Consider the following 26,978-nt stretch of genomic DNA (forward strand, 5'->3'; position numbering starts at 1 on the left):
CTGCTATACTCAATTAATATTTACAGTCGAACAAAGTTGGAACGTCATTGTCTGTTTGAAACTGGAGCAAAAGTGTTTTTCGATTGCAGTGGAATTGACCTTGGAATACAAATGCAAGACGCATTTTTAAAACAATTTCATAGGCATAAAAAAAAGTGCTCGTCAGGTCTTTTTATCGTTGTACATATTCTCGAGATTTAGAACAAGTATTCCGTATTACTTGCTTTAGGCTTTGACAGTTAAAACCAGCAATATTCTCCATCGGAGCACAGAGGAAAACTGCAACCATTTTAGGGACCCCAGTTAGCTCGCTAGGATGGAAAATTGCTGGTTTGGAGCTATCCATTCGTAAAGCCGAGCAGATCTTTTTCTCAGAGGTGAAAGGCCAATCCAACCTGCTCAGGAATCTTGCTGATCGTCGCACAGACAGACATCACAGTCGCAACTTCTTGAAAAGACATCACACTGTGAGGGCACAACACTAAAATGGCCTGCAAAGTGGGGACATTTGTTGAGTAACCGGTTGGAAAACGAAAAGAGTTTTGGGCCACGAAGAGTAAATTTTATTCATTTACAAGAGAAAGCCAAGACGCACAAAGAGCCAGACGCTCATAATCTTTTAAAGCCATTTTTGCTAATTTTCCTCAATTTTTCCCTTATTATTTATTCTAATAGAAACGCTGTTGAAAATTCATCATGGTTCATCGAGGAATGATTGCCACAGTAGGGGTAAAAGTATTCCCCACACACCAACACATTAGCAGCAGGACCTAATGCAAAACTGGCAAGGCTAAAACCCACAGCAGGATTTAGATTAATGCAGCTCTTCACCACACTTCCCCACACTGATCAGACTTTGTATATGTGTGTGTTTGAGTCTGCATCCACCATAAACACACACACCATTCCACACATAACCCACTTTCATTAATGCAGCCCTTACAGCCCTTTAAGGGGTCTGTGGCTAACTTTTGCTGAGTACTGCGGGCTGCTGATTCCCTCTCCTTTCTTTCTGTCTGTTCGGGACGCCACGCTTTTTACAGCAGTGCCACCCAGGCTTGGCCCCGACCCAGACCCACATCTTTAAAATGAGCCATCATGGCCGTGCCGTGCCATGCTCCGAGTCCCGCCGCAGGGCCCTGATTAAAACCCATGACTTCAAAGTTTCCAAACTGTCAAAAACCCAGTCAGAGCGAGAGAGTTAAGAGGATGAATCAAAAGACGGAGAATGTCCTATGAAAAAACAAACAAACAATGAAATGATGTGGCACCCACTGACTTAGTATTTGTGTTACCATTTGTGTGGCTAAGACATCAGCCAGTGGTCCATGCTTCCCCATTGGTGTTTCATTTAATTTTTACGGTTGTGGGACAAAAGCATTTCATAAAAGCTGGCTAACGGTCAAGATTTCCCAGGTTGTGCTAAAACAGACAAAACTATTTACAGATGCTTTGATGGAGTTTATGATTCATAAAGCAGCTATGTTAGAGAAATAATATATATCCTAAAAGAGATTAGGTGTTTATTACTCTAAGAGTTTGGAGTGGGATTATTTCATTCAATTTCAAACAAACAAATCTGGTTAAGACACTGTAATTTCAGGTTGGTGAGAGTTGAGAAAAGAAATACAACATGTGCCAAGAGTGCTCCCTGCTGGCGAGACTACTGAACCTAATGAGGCTGTAAACTCACTATAACGATAACATGTTATATTATTTTTAAGAAAGCAAATAACTTTTGACTAAAGATCAAATACAAACAAATTATTGTCATTTAATTTGATTTTTTTGTTGTTGTTGTTGTTGTTGTTAAAATACAAACTGTAGAATATATACAACACAAGGGGTCAAACTGTCCATAAAGTTTTCAAACAAAACAGCCGATTAAAGTTAAACTATAAGCCGCAGGCTAGCTGCATCCCAGAACCATATCACATGAAAACCCCCCGGGATCCACAAATTTTTTTTTTTTTTTTCCTTTGGTGTAAGAAGAGAGACCACCCAGGCAAATGTTAGAAACCCACAGTTGTTTTATATCTGTGGAAAAAGACAGTACGAGGGGGACAGGGTGGGGCCCGAATGTCAAAAAAGTCAAGACCAGCACACTGCAAACCAAGAACATGAGAGGGCTGAAAGACAACAAAATAGAAACCTAAAACTGCATTTCAACTCATCTCAGGTACTCATCAGATGACAAATACTATTTCGTGTGCTAGTCATGTTACTGGAGAGGTAGGGGATATAGACAGAATTCATGTACCTCATTATACAGTGGTCATAGTGGAAAATTGCAATCATCTGTGACTTGCTTGCAATACCTCAGGCGCTGCGAAGGCTTCTTTTCTCTCCATCATGCCGGATTTTTCTGTGTTTTAACAGCCTTGATCATTCCGACTCAAACCGCTTTGGACCCTAGATCAATTTTGCAAGTGAAACAGGAGTGAAGGCTGATACCCGTGGAGAGCGACGGAGATGAAACCAAACCCCAAAAGAGACAATTATGAGTCTTCTGCAAGGGAAAACTTCACATCCACACTAATGCAAAAAGCTGGCCCTGAATCTGAGAGGTAGGATTGCGAGCATGAATGTACACACACCCACTCCAGCAGAATTACAAGAAAAAGCTACCCCAAGGCAATAGCTCTATAAAAAGACACATCACCAAACATGAAAAGACAAATTCTTCCACTTTGGGTTTTGTTTTTTTTCCTTATTGGTGCTTTTCTCTAGATAGTGTTTGACTTTCAACACACACACCCCTTCTGGTCAGTTCAGTCTGTTGTCTGACTGGGACAACAACAAGAGGTATGAGACAAGTACTTCCATATGCGGCTGGGCACACATGCGCACAGAACAAAATACACACACACAGACGTGCATGCGGTTGACGAGTCAGAATACTCTCCTATAAACCGTATTCTTCTGTCAACGACTGTAGCGACTGCCCAATAACCAGCGGGTAATGAGAGTTTCAGATAAAGTTAGTAAGTTATAGTGTTCTCTTCTATTTGAATGCATAATAGTTCAGATGGTTTGTAGAAAATTATGCAACTAAAATAGTGCAAAGAATGTCTTACTTGCATTCTTTTACTATTGTTAGATTATATACTGTATAAATGGTATATTTTGCAAAAGCCAAACAGCTAACACCGGCACACAAAAAAAAAGAGTTTTACGGGGATTTGAAGCTTTAGCGTCCTCTATGTTAAATAAGTGATTTTGCAAAGATCTTGATTTTGAGCCTTAAAATTTTGAATTTGGATTCTGATTTCATCCAGTCTAAATTGGTTTTTGATGAGAATAGGGAGGAGATTTTTACAACAAAGATCACATAACAGGAACATTTGAATTGACTCGGATGAGCCAGAGTCCATGATGAATGCTACAGCGAAGCTCAAGCTGAACTGGTTGACGATGAGGATAATGGCTGCTCTCAGAAACATTTCCTTGTATAAACATTCCCTTTTAACATTTTTTTAATTCCACGGATTTCTGAATGTTTGTCATTCACAAATAATATAAATCTAATGTAGCAAAACGATCTGAAAAGTGCATAAACAGATAGAGAACTTAATTTTAAGTTTCAAAATCGGTGCATAAATGAATAAGCTGCTGCATTTTAATCATTCTAAAACATATGAAAAGCCATATGTCGGTTTTTATATAAGTACATTCTTGTTGTTTTGTCTATGAATATTTATTCCAGTATCCTTTAGCAAGACTTAAGTGTTAACATCTGTCTGAATGCTCATGTGTGAGTCTTCAGCGATCTTAATGAATGTAACTGTTTCTCTGCAGACTACTGCCAGGGCACGATGTTTGTTTGTTTTGGGGTTTTCTTTATTCACGCCCCACTAAATTTAGCTAGAAAGCCTCCTTTTGCAAGACACATATTTAAAGGGTGAAGTTCTGACCAACGTTACACTTGAGCTGTACAGAGCCCAAAAACCCAATGGGCCAGAAAATATTGCAAACTGGAGTGAAGAAAAAGTCACAGACACACATTTTTAGATATGGACGCACAAACAATACGTAAACTCTTGAACCCTCAAACTTTTAACCCCGAGAAGGGGTTTTCCAACGTCGCATTATCTAATTATACCCATATACACAAAGAGTTTCGACTGTAATGGCCCCCTTTCTGGTTCACTGGCAACAATTACTGCTACAGCATCAGTTGTTTTTTTCAATGTACTCTTTACCACACCTCCCATATTAGTTTTTCTCTGCCAATCATTTACTTAAACTCTGAAAACATTTATTTTCACCTTTTAACCACCTTCCACTTTTTTGTTCATTTTCATCATTTTCTTCCATTTTCACTGACTTCTTTCACAAGAGCTATTAAGCGTCTGTTAAGCGCTCCACCTAGCGAAAGTAATTCCCAACTAACTTGTCACGTCAAAAGTTACAGAGCGGTTGTTTTTCAGAGATGAAAAATCCAGAGCGGGTCATTATCCATCGTGTTTTCCAGATCAGGATATGGTCTAAGCGCAAACTGCAGACAGCAAATAGCCAGCGTGGGAGTCCAAAAACAGACGGCTCGCGTCCCGGATGTGGGACCAATACTATTGGTCATTTGAGGACCAATAGTGTAGACGGAAGTTTGACTCTCAAATGTGATGATGTGTGGTTTCTAGTCTTGGCTAAACTGTCAAAAGAGATGCTTATCTATTTGTAAGCTAGTCTTACAAGTTTGTTTATTGCAAGAATATGTAACAATACAAAAATCATGGTTTGGCATAATTCTCAGTTATAAGTTCAATGATTGGTATCTTTTTGGTGCATTTCAACCAAGAGAAAAAAAATAATGCACATTTTTCGAATTTTACAATTAAGTGAACAATCAATGGCTTAAATTTTCTGACATTAATCTTACTTGGTCAATGTGTTTAAGCATTTTAAGAAGTGGCCAGGATAGAAGTAACTCAAGATTTGGTTTGATTGGGTCAGCTAATAAAATCCTTAAACAATAATGTCCACAGTCCAGTAAACTTAGCTTGACCCTACTGATTCCAGTTACCATAACACACAATGCTAGTCTTTTATTAATTTCTCCACCATCTAGTCATACTCATCCATGTCCCACAACAATTGTGTCCATTCATACCGCTGAAAAGAGAAGTTAATAGTTGGAGCCAACCGTGACGTGACTTAATCTGACTGCATTGCACAATATAAACTGGTTATAGACTAATCAGAGGACTTTCAAAAGGAAACAGGGGATTACTGCAAGCCATCGCAATATCAAGACAGCAAACTGGTTGCAGCCATAAAAATCCTCATCATCAACTTGTTTAGCTTTTAGTCTGTCTAACAAACTTTATAGGAGCTTTAAAACACAAAGCGCAGATCGAATCTAATTTAATGCCACTGCCTCCAGGGTTCCAGCTGCACTCCTGAATAAACACACAAACACAAAACAGCCACCACAACATGAGGGCAAATATGAGAGCACAACAGGTTAGAAGTTCAAGAGGGAGAAACCTTTCACTCATGTTCTCTTAGTTTAAACTGTAGTAAAATATTATAATATGATTATAGTGTAGGGTCCGAGTTCAAAACATCCAAAATGTATTTGTTGAAAGACCACATGACAATAACAAAAAGCAGACAGATAGCAGAAAGGTAATAAATGTAAAGCTCTACCGAATCTTACAGTACTGTCTAGAGATCCATGGAAATGTAGAAATAAAGTAAAATATGTTATGTTGAAGGAATTTATACAGGATTACAGGTAGTTTTTTTTTTTTTTTGCACACTTAACAACGTAATAAGCATAACATCTCAAGCTATTGATTTTTTTTCAATACTCTCATTTCTACATACATCACAACTGTGCCCGACTTAATATTTGAGAGAAAAAAAGCTATAATTTACTATTATGGGTAGGATTTTAAAATCCTTCATTCATTTATTGTGACTGTCACTATGACCAAATTTGAAATATTTTTATCAGAGAGGCCAAACCCTGCGTGAGGCAGAGAGCAGCCAGTGTTAAATAACTCTGCAGTTAAACAAGATGTAACAATTATCACAAAACAAAGACAGCAGGCTACAAACTTGACATTTTAAACTGTCTTAGCACCTTTTACTAGTGATTAGTGTAATTAGTGTGGCTGCCATTACTAACAGCAGTGTCTGTGTGAATTTCCAGTAAATCTAGCAGCCCCATACTTTCTCTCTCAGCGTTTAGCACCCAAAAACTGAGAAAGTCCATCGATTTTCCTCCAATATGTTTAGCTTGTTGGGGCAACCCTAAAAAGTAGAAAACTGTATTCCTTTCTTTTAATGCAACAAAGTTGCAAGATCCTATTACATTTTCTGATTTACAAAGATTTACAGATCCATTTTCTTTTCTAACAAAGAATCAGACTAACTTGTTGTTTAAATAGTGCGTCATTGTTGACCAAGTGAAAAATAATCACAATTAATTAAATATATTTAGCTTTTCAAGGAAATGAGAAAAGTGGCACGCATATACTTTTCATTTGAAGATTTTGGTTTTCTTAGCTAAAGGTTTGGACACCACTGGTCCAGAAACTTCACATAGCTGCTTTAAACACCTCAGAGATGCTGAAAATGGCCTCAACACCTTCAACCCTCTGGAGTATTGTTGTAAGAATGACATGCGTGATCAGAAAGTGCTAACATCACTGATCAGGATCGGACAAGCATAAAAACCTAACCATTTCGTTAAAGATCTTACATCCGCACAGCATCGCAATCTCAAATGTAGCCCACCTGAGGGTCAAGCTACAATTTGTAGCTCAAGCACAAAAAAATCCATCTGTAACCATAAGCTAAGATATGTTTCATAAGCTGGGTTCATTATCCCTCCGAAAAAAGGAACAGACCTGAACAAACAGCCAGAGAAGCAGGCAGGTGCTACCGTCTCTTTTTTCTTTTTCTTTTTTTTTTCCTCTAGACACACAATCTTTGTGGTATTCTGCAAAGAAAGGGGCTCCTGAGACCAGGGTCACCTCCCAGAAGACCACCATAACTCGGCTCTGGTTCCCAGATGTTCTCATGCATGCAGGCTTACATGCACACAGACACACTCAGACCTCCTGAACCCTCACGGAGACTGAAAACAAATGAATCGAAATAAAAAGGCACAAAGCTTTGCAGCAGCATGTTTGCTTTAACGCCTGTGCCGACTACCTGACTCAGATAAACCCGCTTGTTAGTCTGTGTCTAAGTGTCAGGTATTATTTCTTTGTCAAGTTCTCGTATGTGTAAGCAAACGTGAGCGAGAGCGACGGATTGTGATTCTACTGTGCATATATGTTAGCACATGTGTAAGCATGAGTCAGCGCACGTGCACTTGTTGAATATGTGATCTATTCCTGGGGCTGCCGAGGAAATGAGGGGAGCTGCAGCAGGCCATTAGGATGCAGATCAGTACAGACGTGTGTATGTGCTCGGTGGTTGCCGGTTAAAGGGGTTGGGGGGGGGGGCAGAGGAATCGACAGCAGACCATCTATTATAATGACAGGAAGCAGGAAGTACAACCCTTTACAGTCACATGGCTGCCAGCTGTCTTGGCAGCGAGAGAAGGGGAGATAGAGAAAACGATAGGGAGAGTGTGTGCGGATGTGTGTGTGAGCAGATTTGAGAAGAATTCTTTCTATTGGCATTCCAGCACGTCAAGAGAACATTTCTACACAAAATATCAGCATTAACTATTGGCAAAGAAAACAAAACGCCTAATTGTATGGAGTGACTCCAACCGTCCTCGATCCAAAACACCAATTTAGGTCCAAAAAAACAAAACGCTTCAACCTTTACACTTAAAATCACGGATGTTCTTCCTGTTCCAACGCGGGAATAAAGCTCAGATTTTGGCCATATGGATGCGTTTAGTAGCCGCAGCTCTGCACACATGCAAACGCCCACTCGCAGGGACCCAAATATGCACATTTTCGCATGGATACACATGTGGTCTCGTGTTTTCTACAGACTCAGACCATGCACTCAAAACAGGAAAACTGTTATTTTTTTACTAGCATCAACTCCAAATAAAATCACAGCAGCATTTACACTAAACAGCAAATTTCTGCGAAGACGTACATTTACTATATCAAAAGACTTCATTTGACATATATATATATATACTAAGGTACATGTACAAATGTATATATTTACGTATGAATGTATGATATGTAGATATTATTTAAAAACCATCGTAGAGATGCCTTATTCTACTTAGAAGCAAAAGTCAAGAGCATAAACCCAGGCTACTAAGCAGTAGCTTAGTTTCTTAGTGAAGAAGTTTTTGAACAATACTGAATATTGAATTGATATTTCAGAACATATATGAATAAATACCTTCAGAGAGGTGGGTGTTGACAGGTGTTTGTGTCTCCTTGCTGTAAGAGACCACCTCTTTGGGAAGGAAGTCAACCTGGGTGATTTTAGAGGCCCCGAGCCTCTGCATCTTGCGCCTGCATGAGAGCAAAATCATGTTAATTACTGTCAATATATTGTAAATAAATCCGAAACTGTTTTGTGTCAATTTCTATTCTGGTTTTTTTGTTTTTTTAAAGAGTGAGATGAGAAAGTTGTACCCAAGCTCAGAATCAGCTTGCAGTTGTAGCACAGAGGGGTCTGTGTCCCATTGCAGTGTCCTAATGTCACCAACAGAGGGAGCAAGAGAGAACACGAATGGTTACAAACGTCTTGCAATCAGTAGGACAGATTCATGAAGGACCTACAAATACCACATGTACACACACACACACACACACACACTGCATGTTGGAGTAAAATGTCTCCTGTAATGAGACATTATACTATCTTTCATTATGCATCATTGAAGATCTCTGCTTTTATGTTGTGAGGTTTTTCTTTGATTTAAAAGAAAGAACAAATTAAAATTCAGAAAATTCATCAAATTTGTACATTCCTTTATTTAACCTCAGTTATTTTCATTTAAATGGACAAAAAAACTTTTAGTTTTGGAGATATTTATATCCACCTTTTTTTTCTAATTCCCATGTAAATGAGAGCACACACACTTATTAAGAGCTTGCACTTTTCTCTCCTCATGAAAAAGTAGGAGCATTTTTTTTTTTAAAACATATAACAGCAAAGTCTGCAAAAGCAAAAATTACCAGCACCTTGCAGAAGCATGACCACCCTTAAACGTTTTAACATTTTTCATGTTACAACCAGGGAATATTTTGTTAGGCTCATATTGATAGACCAACACAAAACAGTGTATAAGTGTGAATGGAAAAACCCATTTTTCAACTTTTTTTTTTTTTTTTTAATGGTAAAACCTATAAAGCATGGCATGCATTTGGATTGATTTGGATTCATCTGCCTTCCCATCCTCTTCGGCAGCTCCCCAGCATTATGCTGCCATCACAACCATGTTTACCATAAGGATTCAGAGTCCAGAGGAATGCAGTATTAGATTCTCCCACTTTTGGGTTGGTCTAGCACAGGAGTCTGTGACCTTAAAAACCCAAAGAGCCATTTTTGCCCACAGTCTGGCTAAGTAAAACTCCTTCAGAGTCCCAATTGTTAAATAAAGTTTTGAAAAAAAATAACTTTCATTTTTCAGAAACACTTACTGTAGGAGGTTTATTGTTGTTATTTTTAAAGAACCACAATTTTATTTATATCTTTACATTTTAAAACAAATTAAAACTTGAAAACTTTACAAAAATAGGATGAATATATTGTCTTCTATAGGATATTGATTGAACTATGAACAAAAACAAACATAGTTTCCAATCAAATGACAAGAAAAATACATGTAATTACTATAAATGTTAATTTTAGTGTTAACTGTTTTCTGTGACAAAAATACTGGAAAACCTACTAAGACATGCATTTGTTAATATATCAATATTTAAAAACGTTACTTAGTTCGTTATAATATTTAGCTAAGATTTTAAAGAGCCATTGTGGAAAGTCTAAAGAGCTACTTCTGGCTTCGGAGCTGCAGGTTGCAGACCCCTGGTCTGGCAAAAAAAATCCCCCCCAAAAATGTATTACGTTTTGCAGCAGCAACTTGAAAATGTAAAAAAGTTAAAGGGCTATGAAGGATTTTGCAAGGCACTGGATGTAATAGAGTAAATGCGTCTAGCATGGACAAATAATTAAGAGCTAAATAAGGCATTGAAAATGCCATGCACAATCAATGAATTTGACAAACAGTGAGGAAAAGTGCTGAGCTCACTGGCTGCATTCCTCTGCTGCTTTGGCAGGTAGGAATCAGTCGGTTATGGGAAAATCAAAGCGTTTCTCAACTGAAGCACACCAGCTGGAAAAGGATAACACACCTGACCTCCTGAGGATTCATTTCTGAACAGAAAACAGACCCGTCACACATTCAGCACGTGTCACACAGCTCTGAAACAAAGAGTGCCAAGGGGATTTCTTCGGCTTGACAGGCTGGCTGTTTTTCTGTGGCACAGATGACACTTTCAGCAAAACTGTCACCTCTGCGGAAACTGAGATGACCTCTGCGGCTCAGCTCGTGTGAGAGAAGATGTTTCGAGCCGCTATCAGAGGCGGCGGCAGGGCTTAAGACAGGACAAGAGAGTAGAGGAGAAGGGGCGGGACACAGCACTCTTTTGGTCTTTTAGATCAAGTCGAAAGACAACACTGTGGAAGCCTTTCTGTTCTGAGTTGGACCTCAGCCACAGAAAGTTAAGGAAGGGGTTTCCTGGGTTTGACATGGAAATGCTTACCTTGAGCTCTGCGCTTGGGGCTTGTTTTTAGAGAAACCTGACCTATGACGGACACACACACACACACATACACAACCACAAATGGAGAAGCTCAAATTGGCATGTCGTCATCCAAGGTGGAATTGGAGGGGGAAAGTCGTCTTCAATTCACCAAATTGATCAAAACTAACATGAATGAATAACTTAGCAAAAGAGTATTCTGTTCTTCTGGAAACTTAAGCTTAACTTTCTCCACTTCTTCGACCCCCAACGCCACCGCTGGCCATACCAAACAATGAATCGCTAATGATCCCAAGGGCGTCACTCACACATTGACCTCACAGTAAGCAAGTGGAAAGCACTTGATGACCACAGTATATATTTTTTTTTTACCAGAACACTCACATTAGGACTACCGACTGCACCACTTCTCTGCCATTAACATACATAACATGCTGCAGTGGCTGGAGCATATATGACACGTTACTTTAAATCACATCTCACTGAATTTTTGTTGCCTTTATATGAAACAAAAAACTCAAGCCCAGTGGGGTACAATAAAAGCAAAGATTACTTTTTAAAAATTGGCTAAAATGTTGCTTTCTCAAATAGATACAGGATCTTACCAAAAGTCTAGGTAATGAACAGTTTTCAGGGGATACTGTGTCTGCTAGTCTGCCTCTGTAACATCTCTTTTTAAGGGTTTTGACACTTCACAGATGTACCTTGGTGTGTAAACCAAAGACTAGACAGTGGTGATCAAAACACAAAGTATTGTGATAACAGAAAAAAAAAGACACCAATATCACATTTATACGCAATGAAGAAACCTCACCGTTGGTGGAACCATCCTTACCTAAATCTGTTGTGCCAATATCAAGAAGAAAAAAACAGAAACATTTCTGTGAACCATCAAGACCTCATTGAAGTGATTGCCATTTTTAGATAAAATGTCTTTTATGAAGCCTTTAGACTTCAAAAAGCAATCCTTAAGTCTCCTATCTCTTACAAAAGCATCAAAAACATTGTTCCTACAAATGCCATTCACTATATTCATTTTTAAAATGACAAACTAAATAAAGAAGAACATCTGGCTTTGAACTCTGGTTGAGAAATGCTTGCCTACCTGCCTGCTGCTCCTCCCTCAGCTGAATCTTGGCTTCCCGTCTCACTGGGAGTGCTCACCGATTTAGAGGGGGACACAGGTGTAGGAACTACAGGAAAATGTAACAAAAACCATCTTGTTTTTAAAGCTTGCATAAGACACAGCACAGGATTTTAACAAAGCAAAAAGATATAGCAAATAAGGCAAACAGAGGCCCAGATGCAGTGCAGGATTTTTGCTTTGTTTCTCAATCTGTTGTTTTACACGACTTATAAATAACTAGAGCTAAAAAAAAAAAAAAAACAATAAAAAAAACAGCGACCCACTTTAGAGGAGTTTACAGTGTTGTTACAGTCCTGGACCACTAGAGAACAGCGCTCTTTAAGGATTTAAAGCCTCATTCTTAACAGTGGAAATGAGATCTGGATGAACAATCCCACATAAGCACGGACCTGCACATTTAATTTTTTTATTAAAACTTAATTAAAATCGAAGGATTGTTTACAAAAATGTTTTGTATGTAAAACGGAATATGATGTACCTAGGGGCGGCTCGGGGGAGATGCCAATACTCTGTAGCAGGGCCTCGGTCTCCCTGCGCTTGCGGTCCAAGTCTGAATCTTCTGGCGTCACCTCTGTTTTCTGCTGGCTGTCTGACTTCTCCAGCCAGGGAAACATACAGAGGGAGAACTCAGAGCGTTTTTTGTTTTTTTTTCAAAGATTTACAGCATACATTTTTCACAACTTCACCTCCGGCAGTTTTTCATGTGGCTCCAGCCTGACAAAAAGCATAACATAAATTCATGTACTATTTTCTTTACCTCCTTCTTCTTCCTCTCCTCCTCCTTTCTTTTCTTCTCCTCCCTGATCTGGGCGAGGCGCTGCTTTTTGCGCTCCAGCTCTGCCTTCAGGTCACTTTTGTCCGACATGGTGTCCTGGAGGGCTTTCAGGATCAATGAATCAATGACACTGAAACAGTATGCAGTTGCCTTCTACGTCGCCCCCTAATAAATGACACACCACAGAAGAAGAACTTCTCTTCAGAAAGCAAGTCTAACTGTTCACAGCTGGGTGTGTCAGACATATGTCCTAATGTCCAAAACTGACATTTGGGAGCTCAATGCAAAAACATTTAATATAAATAAGCAGAAATGTATCAAAGAATATTGGCATAAATGTAACTGTATTTGTTACACCCCAGGTTTGTGAATTACACATTACACTGAGACAATATGAAAGAATATGAATTGGTGTGCTTTGTCACTGAACGCTGTTAGCTAGAAATTAATTAGAAATTAGCTGAAGGCACATTTGCACAGACCTGTAAATATGAGACTACATATTTACAGGATTTTCGACTACAAAAAAAACACAACTTCCAACGCTGAAAATGATAAACAAAAAGCCTCAATATGTCGCATAGACGGCTATATTGTGCTGTCATACCTTATCCACTTGTGGGGCTAATGATGTGTCACCGGCAAAGATGCTGTCTCACTGCTGTATCTCGATTTTAGAAAAAAATCAACACATCCTCTGTTTGGTTGCTTCCTGGTTCTTTGTATCAAGGCCTCTCTGGTACGAGAGGATGCTTCGTTTGGGTCTCAGTAAACGAGTAAGATAAAATGGGTTATTGTACTGAAACGAGGCTGGAAGCAGGTGCACGGCACGCCGATACATCCTCGGGAAGGAGCGAAGAGGGGAGTGATGCTGAAGAGGAAGAGAGGAAATCCCTCCTCCTCCTCATCCTGGGGACGCGCTGTCATTAGTAACGCCGCCATCTTGAGGCCGCCTGAAGAAGAGCCATTACAACACTGGGAAGACGTAGATTGAGCTCCTTTTTTATTTATTTATTTATTTATTTATTTACTTACTTAAAATAATAAATAAGACACAAAGCGTGTTAGAGAGAGCGCTTGCAAATATGATGAGATAGTATCTTGAGATAATATTTTGTGTACTACTATATATGTAAAAATATATTTTTCTGCTCCAGAAAACTCAGACAGATTGCTGATGTGCCTCGAAAGTTTTAAGACCATTATGCATTTGTAAGATCAGAGAACTGGAACCTTTGGGACGGCAAGCTTGAAATGACAACACTTAACTTTGACATGTTTTGTTGGCAAAACGTTGTTTTTGTTGGCGTCTCACAACGATTATCATATTGCCATACAAATGTTGAAGATGGAAGACCCTAAGATGTTTTCTTGAGAATTCTGCAAGAAAGCATCTTTTGTTTCATTTGCTTCATATTTCTTGTGAAGTAAGAAATGTCCTGACCAGAACGAGCGTTGCTCTCACCACTGTGAAAACAATGTTCTCTATTTTGGTGCATGTTATTTTTCAGATCTCCTTTCATTGTAAAAAAAAAAAAAAAAAGTCATCCGGATCAATCAGGTTTTCTAAAAAATTTAGTTCTCACCTCTTATTTTGAATAAATATAAATTTTCATTTGCTTTAATTTAGACATGTAGATTATATCCTGGATCTTCTTTAAGTTGTGACTCCTGCTGCTGCTTCTGACTCTCCCCCCAGCTCTTGGTGTTGCACAAACCTCTCAAAGATGAAGATAACTCTGTTCCCTGCGCAAACTTCTTCAACACACTTTTTCCTGTTACTCAACTGTCAATATGCGTAGTTATGTCACTCTGTAAACACTTTACCTGTTTTACAATGGACTTTGTGGCTTACCTTCATTGTGGAGGGTGCCAGCAATTCTTCCCTGCACAATCAAGTCAGTGGTCTTCACCATGTCTATACTGGCTAAAGCCATGACATAACATGACTGTATGAAAAAACAGTTTTCATTGGTCTAATTTTCTGAGAAACAGAATTTTGGGTTTTCATTAGCTGTATGTCAGAAACCGTTGATTATTTATCCTTCTGTATGTAATGAGTCCATATAAATCCATATATGAAATGCACCTGTATGTAAAAAAAAAAAATACTAAATTTATATTGTATTAATGTGCTAACCAAAACTGTTTTATAAATACAGACTGTTTGTATCCCATAAGAATTATATCAGAGGAAAGTATTAGTCAAGTTGTGATTTAAAAATATGCCTTATGATAGAGGAAAGGAAACTAGAGTTAAAGTTTTGCATGATGTAACAGCTTACTTAGTTACAGCCCAGACTACTTCCAATTTATTATTTCATTTGAACTCCGGGTGCAACCAGAAACATCTATTTGATGCTGCAAAAATTATGGCAGTGGCTCAAATCAGTAAACAGAGATTTTTGATAACTGGTCGGTAGGTGATGCTATCATAAAGAGGTCTGTCATTGTACAGCTCTTCCAGTTCGGTTCCAGCCAAGGGGTTCTGAGCTCCGCCCAGAATGAAGAAAATCTAAGCGCTGATTGGTTGGTTTCAACGTCAGTCTTACGTCTTCCCCTTGCAGACAACAACATACCCCCTGCTCAACGCTAGAAGTTGAATTCAGAGGGCGCAAATATGGAAGGAAACTGCCAGAGAAAAACACATGAGCGGGCCTATGAAGGATGATATGAAGGATTTCACTGGTCTGACTCCGAATTATTGCCCTGTTAGCTAAAAAAATAATCGTTAAACTGGATCGTGCTGGAGTCAGAAACGACGGCTTGTCCCTGATACACTGCTAGCATTTGGGGTCTACTGAAGCGGAGAGAAAATGAGGTTCGCCCAGTTTTTGTTGAAAAACGGCTCGTTAGCTGGGATACCGAAACAAGTGGAGAGGTTTTCCAAGTTTTCTCCTTCCCCATTATCCATGAAGCAGTTTATTGACTTCGGTAAGTGCTCCTGGCTGATGGTAGTGGTAGTGCTGTATGTTCCATGTGCATACTATATATTTACACTGCTATTACGCAATTGGCGTTACTTATTGTCTAATTTAGCAAAGCACTGGTCATGCCCAGATAACTGCAGACTGCATTATTATCTGGGAGACTTCCAGATAATTTGTACAAACATAATCAGTTTGTACAAGTGTATCGTTTAGCAGTTTTCTGTACCATTTGCTTTTTTTTTCTGCTTTGTTGTAATGTTGCTGTAACTGTTGTTGATGTCGCTCATGTGACCACAGGCTCTGCTAATGCATGTGAGAAGACGTCCTTTGTGTTCCTGCGACAGGAGCTTCCTGTCAGACTGGCCAATATCATGAAAGAAATTGATTACCTCCCTGACAAGCTTCTTGGCACTCCATCTGTAAAGCTCCTGACAAGCTGGTAGGATACCTGGACTTCTTTTAAATTCACTGTGCTGAGCAGTCGCTAAACCTCACTTAGTTGTTCCCATGATCCTAAGTTCATGCCAATGAGGGATTGCAGAACTTTCCTTCCAGTACCAAAATCCTCTTATGATACATTTGTCCATCACTCATTCATTCATCCATCCCAGTTTTTTTTTTCCTTATTTAAATCCTGATCAATCTAAAAAAAAATATATGCTATGGTAGACCATGTGCTAAAAAAGTCTTGAAATTTGAATCTTGCCTTTAAATGAACTTGAGAGTGAATCAATTCCTTTGTTTTGCTTTGGACACAGAACAGATTTTTAAATGAACATTGTTTTGCTACTCATGAGTAGCAAAAATGATCATAATGACATTTTGTTTCAGTGTTTGGTTTGAGGCTGTTTGGCCCAGAAATGCCTAAAAGTAATAGTTTCCAGCAACTGGTGATCATTCCTGCATGTGTCCGGGGGTATTTTAAGTTTTATTTGGCTGAGCAAAACCACTGACGTATGCATGCATGTGTGTGTGTGCGCGTGGGCGTGTGTGTGTGCAAGGGTTTTTATTCTCATTGTTATCAGAAATTGTAAAATTATGTTAATTACATTTGAAATCCATTGTTTGTGTTACACATTTTCTCTAAGTTCTGTATAAAAAAGGTATACATTCTCATGCTAGAAGTTACTTTTCAAAGTTTGCGATCATTGCTGGTCACCAACTCAGCATTCTCTATTTGCAGACAATCAGCCTTACTGTGGAAGACATAAAATGCGTACTTTTTGTATTTGTACTTGACGGCGTGAAGCGCTAGCTGGGGGCAGCTCTCCACACACGTATCCTACCTCCAGGTTTTTACTGTTTACAAAACAGCGTAAGAGCCACAGATACAAACATTTAAATGCTCTTGTCGAGTTTTTTTTGTTTCTGCATAACTGAAGCGCTCAGTGGCTTCTCTTTGAAGCCAAAACACCTTGATGTGTCATGTTATACTTGTGTGTCCATTCCAGCAGAGATATCTGCCTGTTCACATGGGCATGGATACATATTTTTTGACCTGAGGGACTGGCTCAGTGAGGGACATAGAAAGCACAGGCAGGGACACAGTGAGTCACCTCTCACCCAGTTTTTTTTTTCTTTTTTTTTGCACTGACAGAGCGTAAGAGAGTGTGAGCTCAGCACTCAGGCCCCCTTGTTCTCCTGGCCTGCACAAGAAGTCCCGCACATGACAGGCTGTTATTGTTAATGAGGAAATGGCAAAGTCCATTCAGTGTGATGTATAAAGTTTTGACAAAGATTAGATATTCTTCTGCCGTTTTGTTTGTCATTCCTGGTCATAAAACATCAGCCTGGATTTATTTTGTTTGTTTGGGTTTTTTTTTCTTTCCTTTTGTGTCGTACAGGTATTCACAGAGTTTGATGGAGCTTGTTGACTTTTTAGAAAAAGATCCAGACGACAAGGATGTCCTAAAAAAGTAAGCCATTATATGAGACATCCCACTATGTGTTTGTGATTGTAGTTCAGGTTTTCTTTTGTCATCAGATAGTTTCATTTCAAACCTCAGGCAAATTATACAAACTCAAGAGTTATTAACAATATATCTCATTATCTATTGTCATAATAATAATAATTGAAAAAAAGATGTACAATAGTATGTATGACTGTGAGACTGCAGCCACACAAACATTGCAATTACCGTCTGTCAGACATTTTTTTTAGACTTTTATATAGATGTTACTAACAGAGCATTAACGTGTAATTTTATTTTTGTACTTTGTAATGCTTTCTGGTTCACCACTTTAAGTATGTTTCCTTTCAATAAGTCAAAATTGAGGGATAACAAGATAAGATAATGTGGAAATAAATAAATAATAATAAAAAAAGTCAGAAAACTTCTGCTTATTTTTTACCTTAAAAGGTAAAAACCGCCCCTAAAATAATCAAAACATCACAAATTATTGAGTAGGCTACTTAAGGAAAAGAAGTGCAAAAGCTCACAAACATTGTAATTAATTATATTTTTAATTTATTTTTTCTCTTATAGTGCCAAATGTGGAAAATAGTCAAAATAATCCCATAAATACTTTTACATTTCTGGGGCGTACAAACATCATTTTGATAAAGATAAACTATATGCTATCTGCCCATCATTAGATGGAAACATCTACCTTCAAAATTAAACTTTGAATGTATGTATATACGCATTGTGAATTTTTAAATTTCAAGTTTGAGAAATCATATTCATGGGAAATTTTGGAATGAAAATGTTTAGGAAGTCTGGGAAGCGAATGAATGCGATGATAGGCAGTTGAGGCCATAAGGATCCATGACCTTTTTTTAAAATTCCAGTTTCTAATGTTTCTTACTATTATTTAATTACCAAGTTTCAAACGAAAACAAATACGTGATTGACTCAGTTTGGCGTGTTAACATCAATGAAACAAATATTTCTGATGAGCTGCACCCAACGAAGCATGTACCCTCAGTTATTAAGTGTTTTGTTCTCTCTAACCTGTAGCTTCGCACAGATTCTAGTGAACATCCGGAACCGGCACAACAACGTGGTACCCACCATGGCTCAGGGTGTGCTGGAGTTCAAGGAGGCGTTCGGCGTGGACCCCGTCACCAACCAGAACGTCCAGTACTTCCTGGACCGCTTCTACATGAGCCGCATCTCCACACGCATGCTCATGAACCAGCACAGTCAGTATTGCACTCTGTAATAACTGTGAGTTAATCAACACAGATCCTAACACGTAGCAACTCGTGTCAGTAATGGGGCCCTTGCACATCAAGATAAGTTGTTGCCATGTTATGTTTTATGTATTTAATTTAATCGTTCTTCGTTTTGTCTTTTAGCCGATAAAAGAATATTTCAAAAGTGAGCATAAAGTACAACAAAAGTCTATGCAAAAAACTAAACATAGTTTCATTGTTGACATGAAAATGTGCATGCATGATGCTTTAACACATTGATGTTGCTATGACGACTGAGATTCAGTATAACGTAAATTTTGTATACTGATTCACCTGTGACGGATGGGCCTAGACTGGACTGGCGCATCAGAGTCAGCTCTGATCACAAATGCACTCCGCACATTTCAGTGTTTTAAAAAAACATATCGAATATCTTTCATTTCACAAGTGTTGTATCTAGTTTGTTGTCCCAATTACACGCCTTGAAGTCTGTAGTTTTAAAGTGGCAAAATGTGAAAAAGTTCACAGTGCATATCAACTTTAATTCCCTCACGTGTTCCTCTGACAGTACATGTGAGCCATTTCAAACATGTTTGTTTCGTGTTTCCGGTAGCGCTAATCTTTGATGGCAGCGTAAATCCAGCCCATCCCAAACATATCGGCAGCATCGACCCCAGCTGTGACGTGGTGGAGGTCGTAAAAGGTAATAAGTGATCCTGACCTACTGTCTGTACACACAGACAGTCTGTTTTCATCACCCCTTGTTTGACCTTATTATGTATTACTATGTGAGAGTATGTACTTTAAGCAGAAAGTAGTGTCATCATGGTGTATAGGGTGGGAACTGGTCACAGTGACATCCATGAGACACACAAAAAAAAGAGGATCTGACGCTGTCTTTATTTTCCTTTTTTCTGTCTAAAAATTTATATTTATTGAGGGTAATTTAAGAATAAAATCATGAAATGTATGATTTAGCTCAGGTTGCCATGTTTTTGCGTGTTTGAAATTCTGGTAAAGCAGTAATAAGGTTTGGTGTTGTGTCACTTCGCAGATGCCTATGAGACCTCCAAGATGCTGTGTGAGCAGTATTACCTCACCTCTCCTGACATGGAGATAAAGGAGGTCAACTGTAAGTCAAGTGCATTGCATACTTTCTATTTTTTGCATACAGCTTTGTTTTCTTCATATTTCTCCTGCAGACCTCACTGTCTCTCTTTCCCTCTCTCTGTCTCGAAAGCGTTACCTTTTCTGTCTTTTGCAAGCAGCAGGCTCTCCTCTTTTTTTTTTTTGCTACTGAGTGTCAGGATGTCTTGTTTCCTGTCAGCTGACTCTGACAAAAACCACTAGTCAGCGTCTAAATGAACTCTCTTTGAACCAGACACAGACTCTTAGGATGATTTTTTTTTTTTTTTTAGGATTACTATTGCAAAACTTATATTATTTTTTATCAGCATCCAACTACAAAACAGCACATTCTAGCATTTTAAATATATGGTTGTTGGGGTAACTTGTGCTACAAATCCTATTTTATCCTAGCATAGAGCAGAACAAGTAGTACTAAAAAAAATTACGTTTGTGCACAATCCCGTCTGGGACTGTTAGCAGGTTTTACTATTACCTAGCCTGCGATAAAGTAAGAGTCTGCTCTTGTTTTGTGCTTTGCAGGGCCTAAATACCACGCATGTCCCTTCTAACCTACAACACCTGATGCAAAAGAACACCAGGCAGAAAAACATTCTAATATTTTAACGTACGCTGATCAAGCATAAAACTGTGTCCACTGATATATGACTTGAATAGCACTACTATCTCGTCGTTGTGGTATCTGTTAGTGAGTGGGATGTGAGTGGCAGCCAGGGAACATGCGACCCAAGCCTTAAAGGGGATGTCAAAAGTAGGAGGTGGTGGACTTGTTGCTGTGGTTAGGGATTTGTGAACGGACAGCACGGCACACCTCCAGAGATCTAGTGGAGTCCGTGTCCCTCGACAGAACAAGGCTTTCTAGGCTAGAACAGAGGGACCAACACGAGATAAGCAGATGGTCATAATGTTGCGCTTGAATTGTGCAATTTAGAGAGTGGGAAGAAAAAAAAACAGTCAGTAATGCTTATACAATTTCTGGTTTCCAAGGAGATTTGTTATCTGTAATTTATCCATCTACTAAATCTGACTTATTATTATTATTATTATTATTATTATTATTATTATTATTATTATTATTATTATTATTATTATTAGATGCAATTAAACTGTGTGGAATTTGAATTTGATTGAATTGTAGGTGAATTTCGTAATCTGTATTTTGACTGAATGTTAATGTAATGCAACACAGTACAAGATTAAATAAGATCTAGTTAGATGTGAATTTGTGCTGCTCTCTATGTAATACTGTATGCTGTGAATTGCCTCACAGCTAAAAGCCCGGGCCAGCCCATCCACATCGTATATGTTCCTTCGCATCTCTACCACATGCTGTTTGAACTCTTCAAGGTACGTCACCCGAATTACGGGCAAACTCTCCCCTGAGTTTTTCTGTAGTTTCTCATCATTTTCTTCCTTCAGAACGCCATGAGAGCCACCGTAGAGACACACGAGACGAGCCCGTCGTTGCCCCCGATTAAAGTCCGCGTTTCATTGGGCATTGAGGACCTTACTATCAAGGTATCAAACTAGTTATTAAACTAGTACTGTTCACACAGATTAGTTAGCGTAGAAAATGTGGTTCCAAATGGAAACGTTTCTTGTCTTTGTATGTCAGATGTCGGATAAAGGTGGCGGAGTCCCCTTGAGGAAGATCGAACGTCTTTTCAGCTACATGTACACCACGGCTCCCAGTCCCGTCCATGTAGACATGTCTAGAAACGCTCCGCTGGTAAGATTAAATGTGCCTCTCATGGTTTAGGCAATTTTTTTTTTACAATTTTACATTCAAGTGTAATTTTCTATTTTGTTTTGGAGAAGGGGCTGCACAGTGGCGCAGTTGGTAGAACTGTTGCCTTGCAGCAGTGGGTTCGATTCCCGGCCCGGGGTTTTTCTGCATGGAGTTTGCATGTTCTCCCTGTGCATGCGTGGGTTCTCTCCGGGTTCTCCGGCTTCCTCCCACAGTCCAAAAACATGATTGTCAGGTTAATTGGTCTCTCTAAATTCTCCCTAGGTGTGAGTGTGTGGGTGTGTGTGCGTGTGTGTGCGCATGCATGGTCGTCTGTCCTGTCTGTCTGTGTGTTGCCCTGCGACGGACTGGTGACCTGTCCAGGGTGATCCTGCCTCTCGCCCGAAATGTTCGCTGGAGATGGGCACCAGTACCCCTCCCAACCCTGCTAGGGACAAGAGTATTTTGGAGAAATCTTACTTTAATTTTAAGCTCCGAATAAAAGTAAAATAATATGCAGCGCTTTGTTAGCTAGACATAGTTTTACACAATCAAACATACTGTAGTTACAAAGTCAGCTGATTACACAGCAAAGGAATGCAGTCAGCCACATGTTGTCGGGGTTAAGCCGCAATCAGATGAGTACGTATGGAGGGGTTTTGTTGGGAAACCTTTACAGGGTGTGGTTTATAAATGTAATGTTGGAGTAATCCGTCTTAATCTGCACAGGCCACATTATTAAGAGTTACCTTTCTTTTTTTGTTTCCTTCCTACCTTCAGGCTGGTTTTGGTTATGGTCTTCCCATCTCTCGCCTTTATGCTAAGTACTTCCAGGGAGACCTGCAGCTCTACTCCATGGAGGGCTACGGCACTTCAGCTGTCATATATTTAAAGGTGAGAATGGATCGGTTTACAGCAACATTTTTGAAGCTATAAATGTACTTAAGTAAATTACCAAAACACGAAGTCAATCTGCAGCTGATGAATGTCTCAAAAATGTTTTCTTCTGTTTCTGCATAAATTTATGCTAACTGAAGAAGTGTTGTGTTGTTGTTCTTTTACTTTATTTAAGCCCATTGCGCCGTTGCCTTTACCTGGGCTGTTTGATTATTGTTATTTTTCTTAAGGTCTTTGATCTGTATCTTAAGTACGAAAACTAAACTGAAATAAAAGTGCAGAGGAATCTAAAAATAATCCGATTTCGAAGCAAATTAGGAAGTAACCAGGATTTCATTGTTACTTACTTAGATATGTCAGCACCAAATTGGATCCAGAGAGTAATTATTCATGTTCTGACGTTTCTGACCAGGCCCTGTCCTCAGAATCAGTGGAGAGACTTCCTGTTTTCAACAAGTCAGCCCTGCGGCATTACCAGGCCAGCATAGAGGCAGACGACTGGTGCCTGCCCAGCAAGGAGCCAAAGAAACTGGGCAAGTATGAGAGGACCCAGTGAAAGCGGACCCAAGAGGAAGCGGAAGGGACTCTGGAACTGTCTGAATGAAAGTGTAAAAACGAACAAAAGGAAAAGCAAAGTTATGGAACCCTGGGAGGAGACGATGAAGCTATCATGTGACCGAACTTGGATTTCTCTGTATGAAATGTGGGCTCTTCTCCCAGGCAAGAAAGCTTCAGGAGAACTGTGATGAGAAATGTTCTTTCATGGGGAAATGGTAAACATAAAAACACATTTCAGACCAGCTTAACCTCACGAAACCTCACACACCACTTATAAGTCTGTTTGTGCTGCTAATGGAAGATGATAAAGAAACAAAAGCTAAGAGTTTAATTTGTTTCATGCCTCAGTTAGTAGATACAAGCGCTAAACCTGCTTCTGTTGAGAAGTGTCTTCACACGCAAACACTAAGGAACTTTAGGAGATTTATGTACACAAGTATTCCCGCTGTAACTTTGACTGTCACACGCGGTCATTTCTCCAGATTCCTCAATCACAGAATGCTTCATCCGTTGATCTTCCAGATGTTTGACTTCAGTGTTAGTAGGAAAAAAAAAAAAAAAAAAAAAACCCCAGCATGAATTCCAGAGGAAGCGTCACTCCTTTTAATGTTTCTCTTAAACATTTTATAACCGAGGTGCACATGTGAACATGACCGAGCCGTAATTCTTTCTCAAATCAGAGACTGATAAACGATCCTCGGTTACTAATCCTGCTTAAGGTATTTGTGTCTGGGAAAGCCTAGCTGAAGCCAGCCAGCGTGGGATCACTCAGGTCAAACATGATGAGTGTAGTAACACAAAGGGAGCAAAGTCTGTTTTTAACCCTCCATGTTGCTTAATTCACTCAACTGAAACTTTTCTTAGTGATGTTAAAGATGATTTAGTAGCAGCGCTAAGTCAGATTGTTTTTAGCTAGAAAATGATGAACTTCTTACTGTAGCATCGAGTACTTGCATCGACTGCCACAGCTGCCAGGTTCACTTTGGTCTGAACTAACCAGATGTTTGTCTTTTTCAGTATCTCCTAAAAATAACTGCCAAAACTTGCACAACAGGTTTCAGCAGATTGCCGTTCTTTACTTCTACAGTATGTTTATCGCCCAAGTGTTTTGTAGTGACGTGTGAGTTTTGTCATCCATTTTCCATTTCAAAATGCCGTGCAGGAATGTGATCCAAAGAATACAGAAGACAAGCCAATTAAACTTCATGCTGACGCTCGCTTCTTTTTCTGTTTTATGCCAGTGACACGTTTTCCTAAAAGATTAAAAGAAACTTGATATTGGACTGCGGTGCTGCGCTCATAAGACATTTATGAGCGCATGTTTTCTAGAGAACATTTTGTTTCAGGTAGGCAAATAGCTGCCATTTTAAAGACATAATAATAATGATAATAATAATAATAATAATAATAATAATAATAATAATAATAATAATAATAATAATAATAATGCAAGTTTGTGGTAAAAAAAAGTAAAATATTTGGTGCCTTGTCACCCAATATTTTGCTCTGAAAGTAAGACGGAGACAATATTTCAGTAAGAAAAAACCCTCGGAGAAACCGCTTTCAAGTTTCTCTATGTAAAAGACCAACTACAAAGTAGTGCAGAGATTTGAATTTATATTTAGAGGCTTTGACTGGACCATTACCACATAAAAATGCTTTGCCTTGAGTCAGCCCTTTTCACTACTGGCTGTATGTTTAGTCCTTCAGAATGGTGATCCACTCTGTCCACCCTCTCAGCATTTAACAGTTTTCTTTCAAGGTTTTCTGTGTGCTTGTTCAGTACCACTCTTCTGTCTTTGCTGAAAACTCTTCTCACACCACGATGCTGCCACAGCCACATTTTTACAGCATATAGACAATTTTCACATTTTTAATTGCGAAAGAAATCTTGAAAGCCATGGGCCTTTGTCCTCCCACCCATAATTATGTACTACTTTGTGTTGTTCTAGTATATGAAAACCAAATGAAATACACGCAAGCGTGGAACAAATTTAATGGGCATGAATAGTTTGGCATTGTCTGCAGTAATTTGTAGATTCGTATATTTTATTTTAGTTCAATGACTTTTCAACTCCTAACTTTTTTTTGGAAGCAAGTTGTTTATTAAAATAAGACATCTTAAAAGCTCAAAGGCCTTTGTTGAAATGTTTAATGATTCATAACAGAAAACTACCCTTGTGCCCTGTTAAGTAACACACTGTGAACCATTACCTTATTTTTAACTGGCGGGATCGCTCACTCACACACACACACACACACACACTTTGTTGGTTCAACAACTACACCGTGTTCCAAATTATTATGCAAATTGAATTTAAGTGTCGTAAAGATAAAAAATTTTGTTGTGCTATTAAATTTCTTGATGGTATTGTGATTCTCTTTGAATCACTATAATTAATTTCAGAGAGCTGGTTGATTGGTTTGTCTGGTGAGCTCAATTAAAGGAAATCTACTTAAGAAGGATGTTCCACATTATTAAGCAGGCCACAGGTTTCAAGCAATATGTGAAAGAGAAAGCATCTCTGCTGAGGAAAATCATCAGATTTTAGTGCTGTATGACAAGATATGAAAACATTAGATATTTAACAAAAACTGAAGGGTTATCGTACTGTGGAGAGATTTGTGGCTGATTCAGAACAAAGATGGGTTTGTTCAGATAAAGGCATAATGACAAAGGTTTCTGTTAGACAAAGTCATTGTATTAAGAGAGCAGCTATTAAAATGCCCTTACAAAGCAGCAAACAGTTATTTGAAGCTGCTGGTGCCTCTGGAACCTCAAGGTGGAGGATCCTCCAGAGGCTTGCAGTGTATGAACCGACTATTGGACCACTAACCAGAGCTCACAAGCAGAAACGATCGCAGTGGACCCAGCCGCACATGAAGATTCATTTTCAAACAGACTTCTTCACTGATGACCGCTGTGCAACCCTGGATGGTCCAGATGGACGCAGTAGTGGATTGGTGGTGGACGGCCACCACGTCCCAACACAGCTGTGACGTCAGCAAGGAGGTGATGGAGTCATTTTATGGGCTGAAATCATGAGGAGAGAGTCATTGGTTGACCCCTTCAGAAACCCTGAAGGTGTGAAAATGACCTCAGCAAAGTATATGGACTTTCTGACTGGGTTTCTTTCTTTCAGGGTTCAAAAAGAAGAGCCGTATTTTCAGTAACAAAATACATACATAATGCATGATAATGCATCATCTCATGCTGCAAGGAATCATTGGCTGCTATGGGCATAAAAGGGGAGAAACTCATGGTGTAGTCACCATCCTCCTCTGACCTCAACCCTTTTGAGAACCTTTGGAGTTTTCTCAAGCAGAAGATCAGAATGAAGTTCATATCCTGACAGCGGCTCTGGGAAGGTTTTCTGACATCCTGCAGAGAAATTCCAGCAGAAACTTTCCACAAACTCATAAATTCAATGGATGCAAGAATTGTGCTTTGATATCAAAGAAGGGATCCTATGTTAACATGTAACTCGCTCTGTTAAGATGCTTTTGATTGAAACAGCTTGTTATTTTAGTACATGTGACCACTTAATGCTGCACATTCAAAGAATGACCGTTTGCAGTTCTTTACAATCCATAAAATGTTTAGAAAATCTGCTGGGCTTTATAATTTGGAACAGTGCATTTTCAGTTTTCTATTTTTGAAGAAACTACTGTTCTCTTGGGGAGCTTTGTCCAGTAAAATTTGATTTATACTGTAATAGTTCATGGCTTTAAAATTATACTGACCATCATTTGCATTGACCATTTAAGAAAATCAGAGAAAATATCACCTGCATAATAATTTGGAACACGGTGTATAAGAGGAACGCTATATTGATTGATATGGCCTTACACACTGGGATATCATGTTACTGGTCCCAATCATCTACCAGTCTAACTACATTTTCTTTAAAACTTCTAGTATTACTATGTTGGTTGTTTAATATTCACTTTTTG

At 39.0% G+C, this 26,978-nt stretch overlaps 2 protein-coding genes across 7 annotated transcripts in view; one reads left to right on the forward strand and one right to left on the reverse strand.

Annotated features, from left to right (window-relative positions):
• LOC122843261 (cytoplasmic dynein 1 intermediate chain 1) overlaps positions 1-13,536 on the reverse strand; it is a 65,471-nt gene extending 51,935 nt beyond the window's left edge. The window contains exons 1-8 of one of the 6 annotated variants that reach the window (XM_044137890.1): positions 13,236-13,507; positions 12,611-12,724; positions 12,332-12,449; positions 11,812-11,899; positions 11,542-11,547; positions 10,707-10,748; positions 8,571-8,630; positions 8,332-8,447 (exon numbers count right to left, since the gene is read on the reverse strand). In XM_044137890.1, coding sequence (XP_043993825.1) covers positions 8,332-8,447; positions 8,571-8,630; positions 10,707-10,748; positions 11,542-11,547; positions 11,812-11,899; positions 12,332-12,449; positions 12,611-12,718 — 538 coding nt within the window. In that variant the 5' untranslated portion in view covers positions 12,719-12,724; positions 13,236-13,507. Of the gene's footprint in view, positions 1-8,331; positions 8,448-8,570; positions 8,631-10,706; positions 10,749-11,541; positions 11,548-11,811; positions 11,900-12,331; positions 12,450-12,610; positions 12,794-13,235 lie in introns of all 6 variants that reach the window. The other 5 variants (XM_044137889.1, XM_044137891.1, XM_044137888.1 and 2 more) reach the window with 5 other exon arrangements.
• A 1,635-nt stretch (positions 13,537-15,171) lies between these two features.
• Positions 15,172-24,241, forward strand: pdk4 (pyruvate dehydrogenase kinase, isozyme 4). Its single transcript, XM_044137895.1, has 11 exons — positions 15,172-15,562; positions 15,856-15,997; positions 17,403-17,474; positions 18,519-18,703; positions 19,311-19,400; positions 19,752-19,829; positions 21,114-21,190; positions 21,263-21,361; positions 21,459-21,572; positions 22,350-22,463; positions 22,879-24,241. Exons 1-11 carry the CDS (start codon positions 15,445-15,447, stop codon positions 23,020-23,022), a joined length of 1,233 nt encoding a protein of 410 aa, XP_043993830.1. The 5' UTR covers positions 15,172-15,444; the 3' UTR covers positions 23,023-24,241.
• The last annotated feature ends 2,737 nt before the right edge of the window (positions 24,242-26,978 follow it).

This window comes from Gambusia affinis, linkage group LG14, assembly GCF_019740435.1.
Source record: "Gambusia affinis linkage group LG14, SWU_Gaff_1.0, whole genome shotgun sequence".
NCBI classification, from domain to species: Eukaryota; Metazoa; Chordata; class Actinopteri; order Cyprinodontiformes; family Poeciliidae; genus Gambusia; species Gambusia affinis.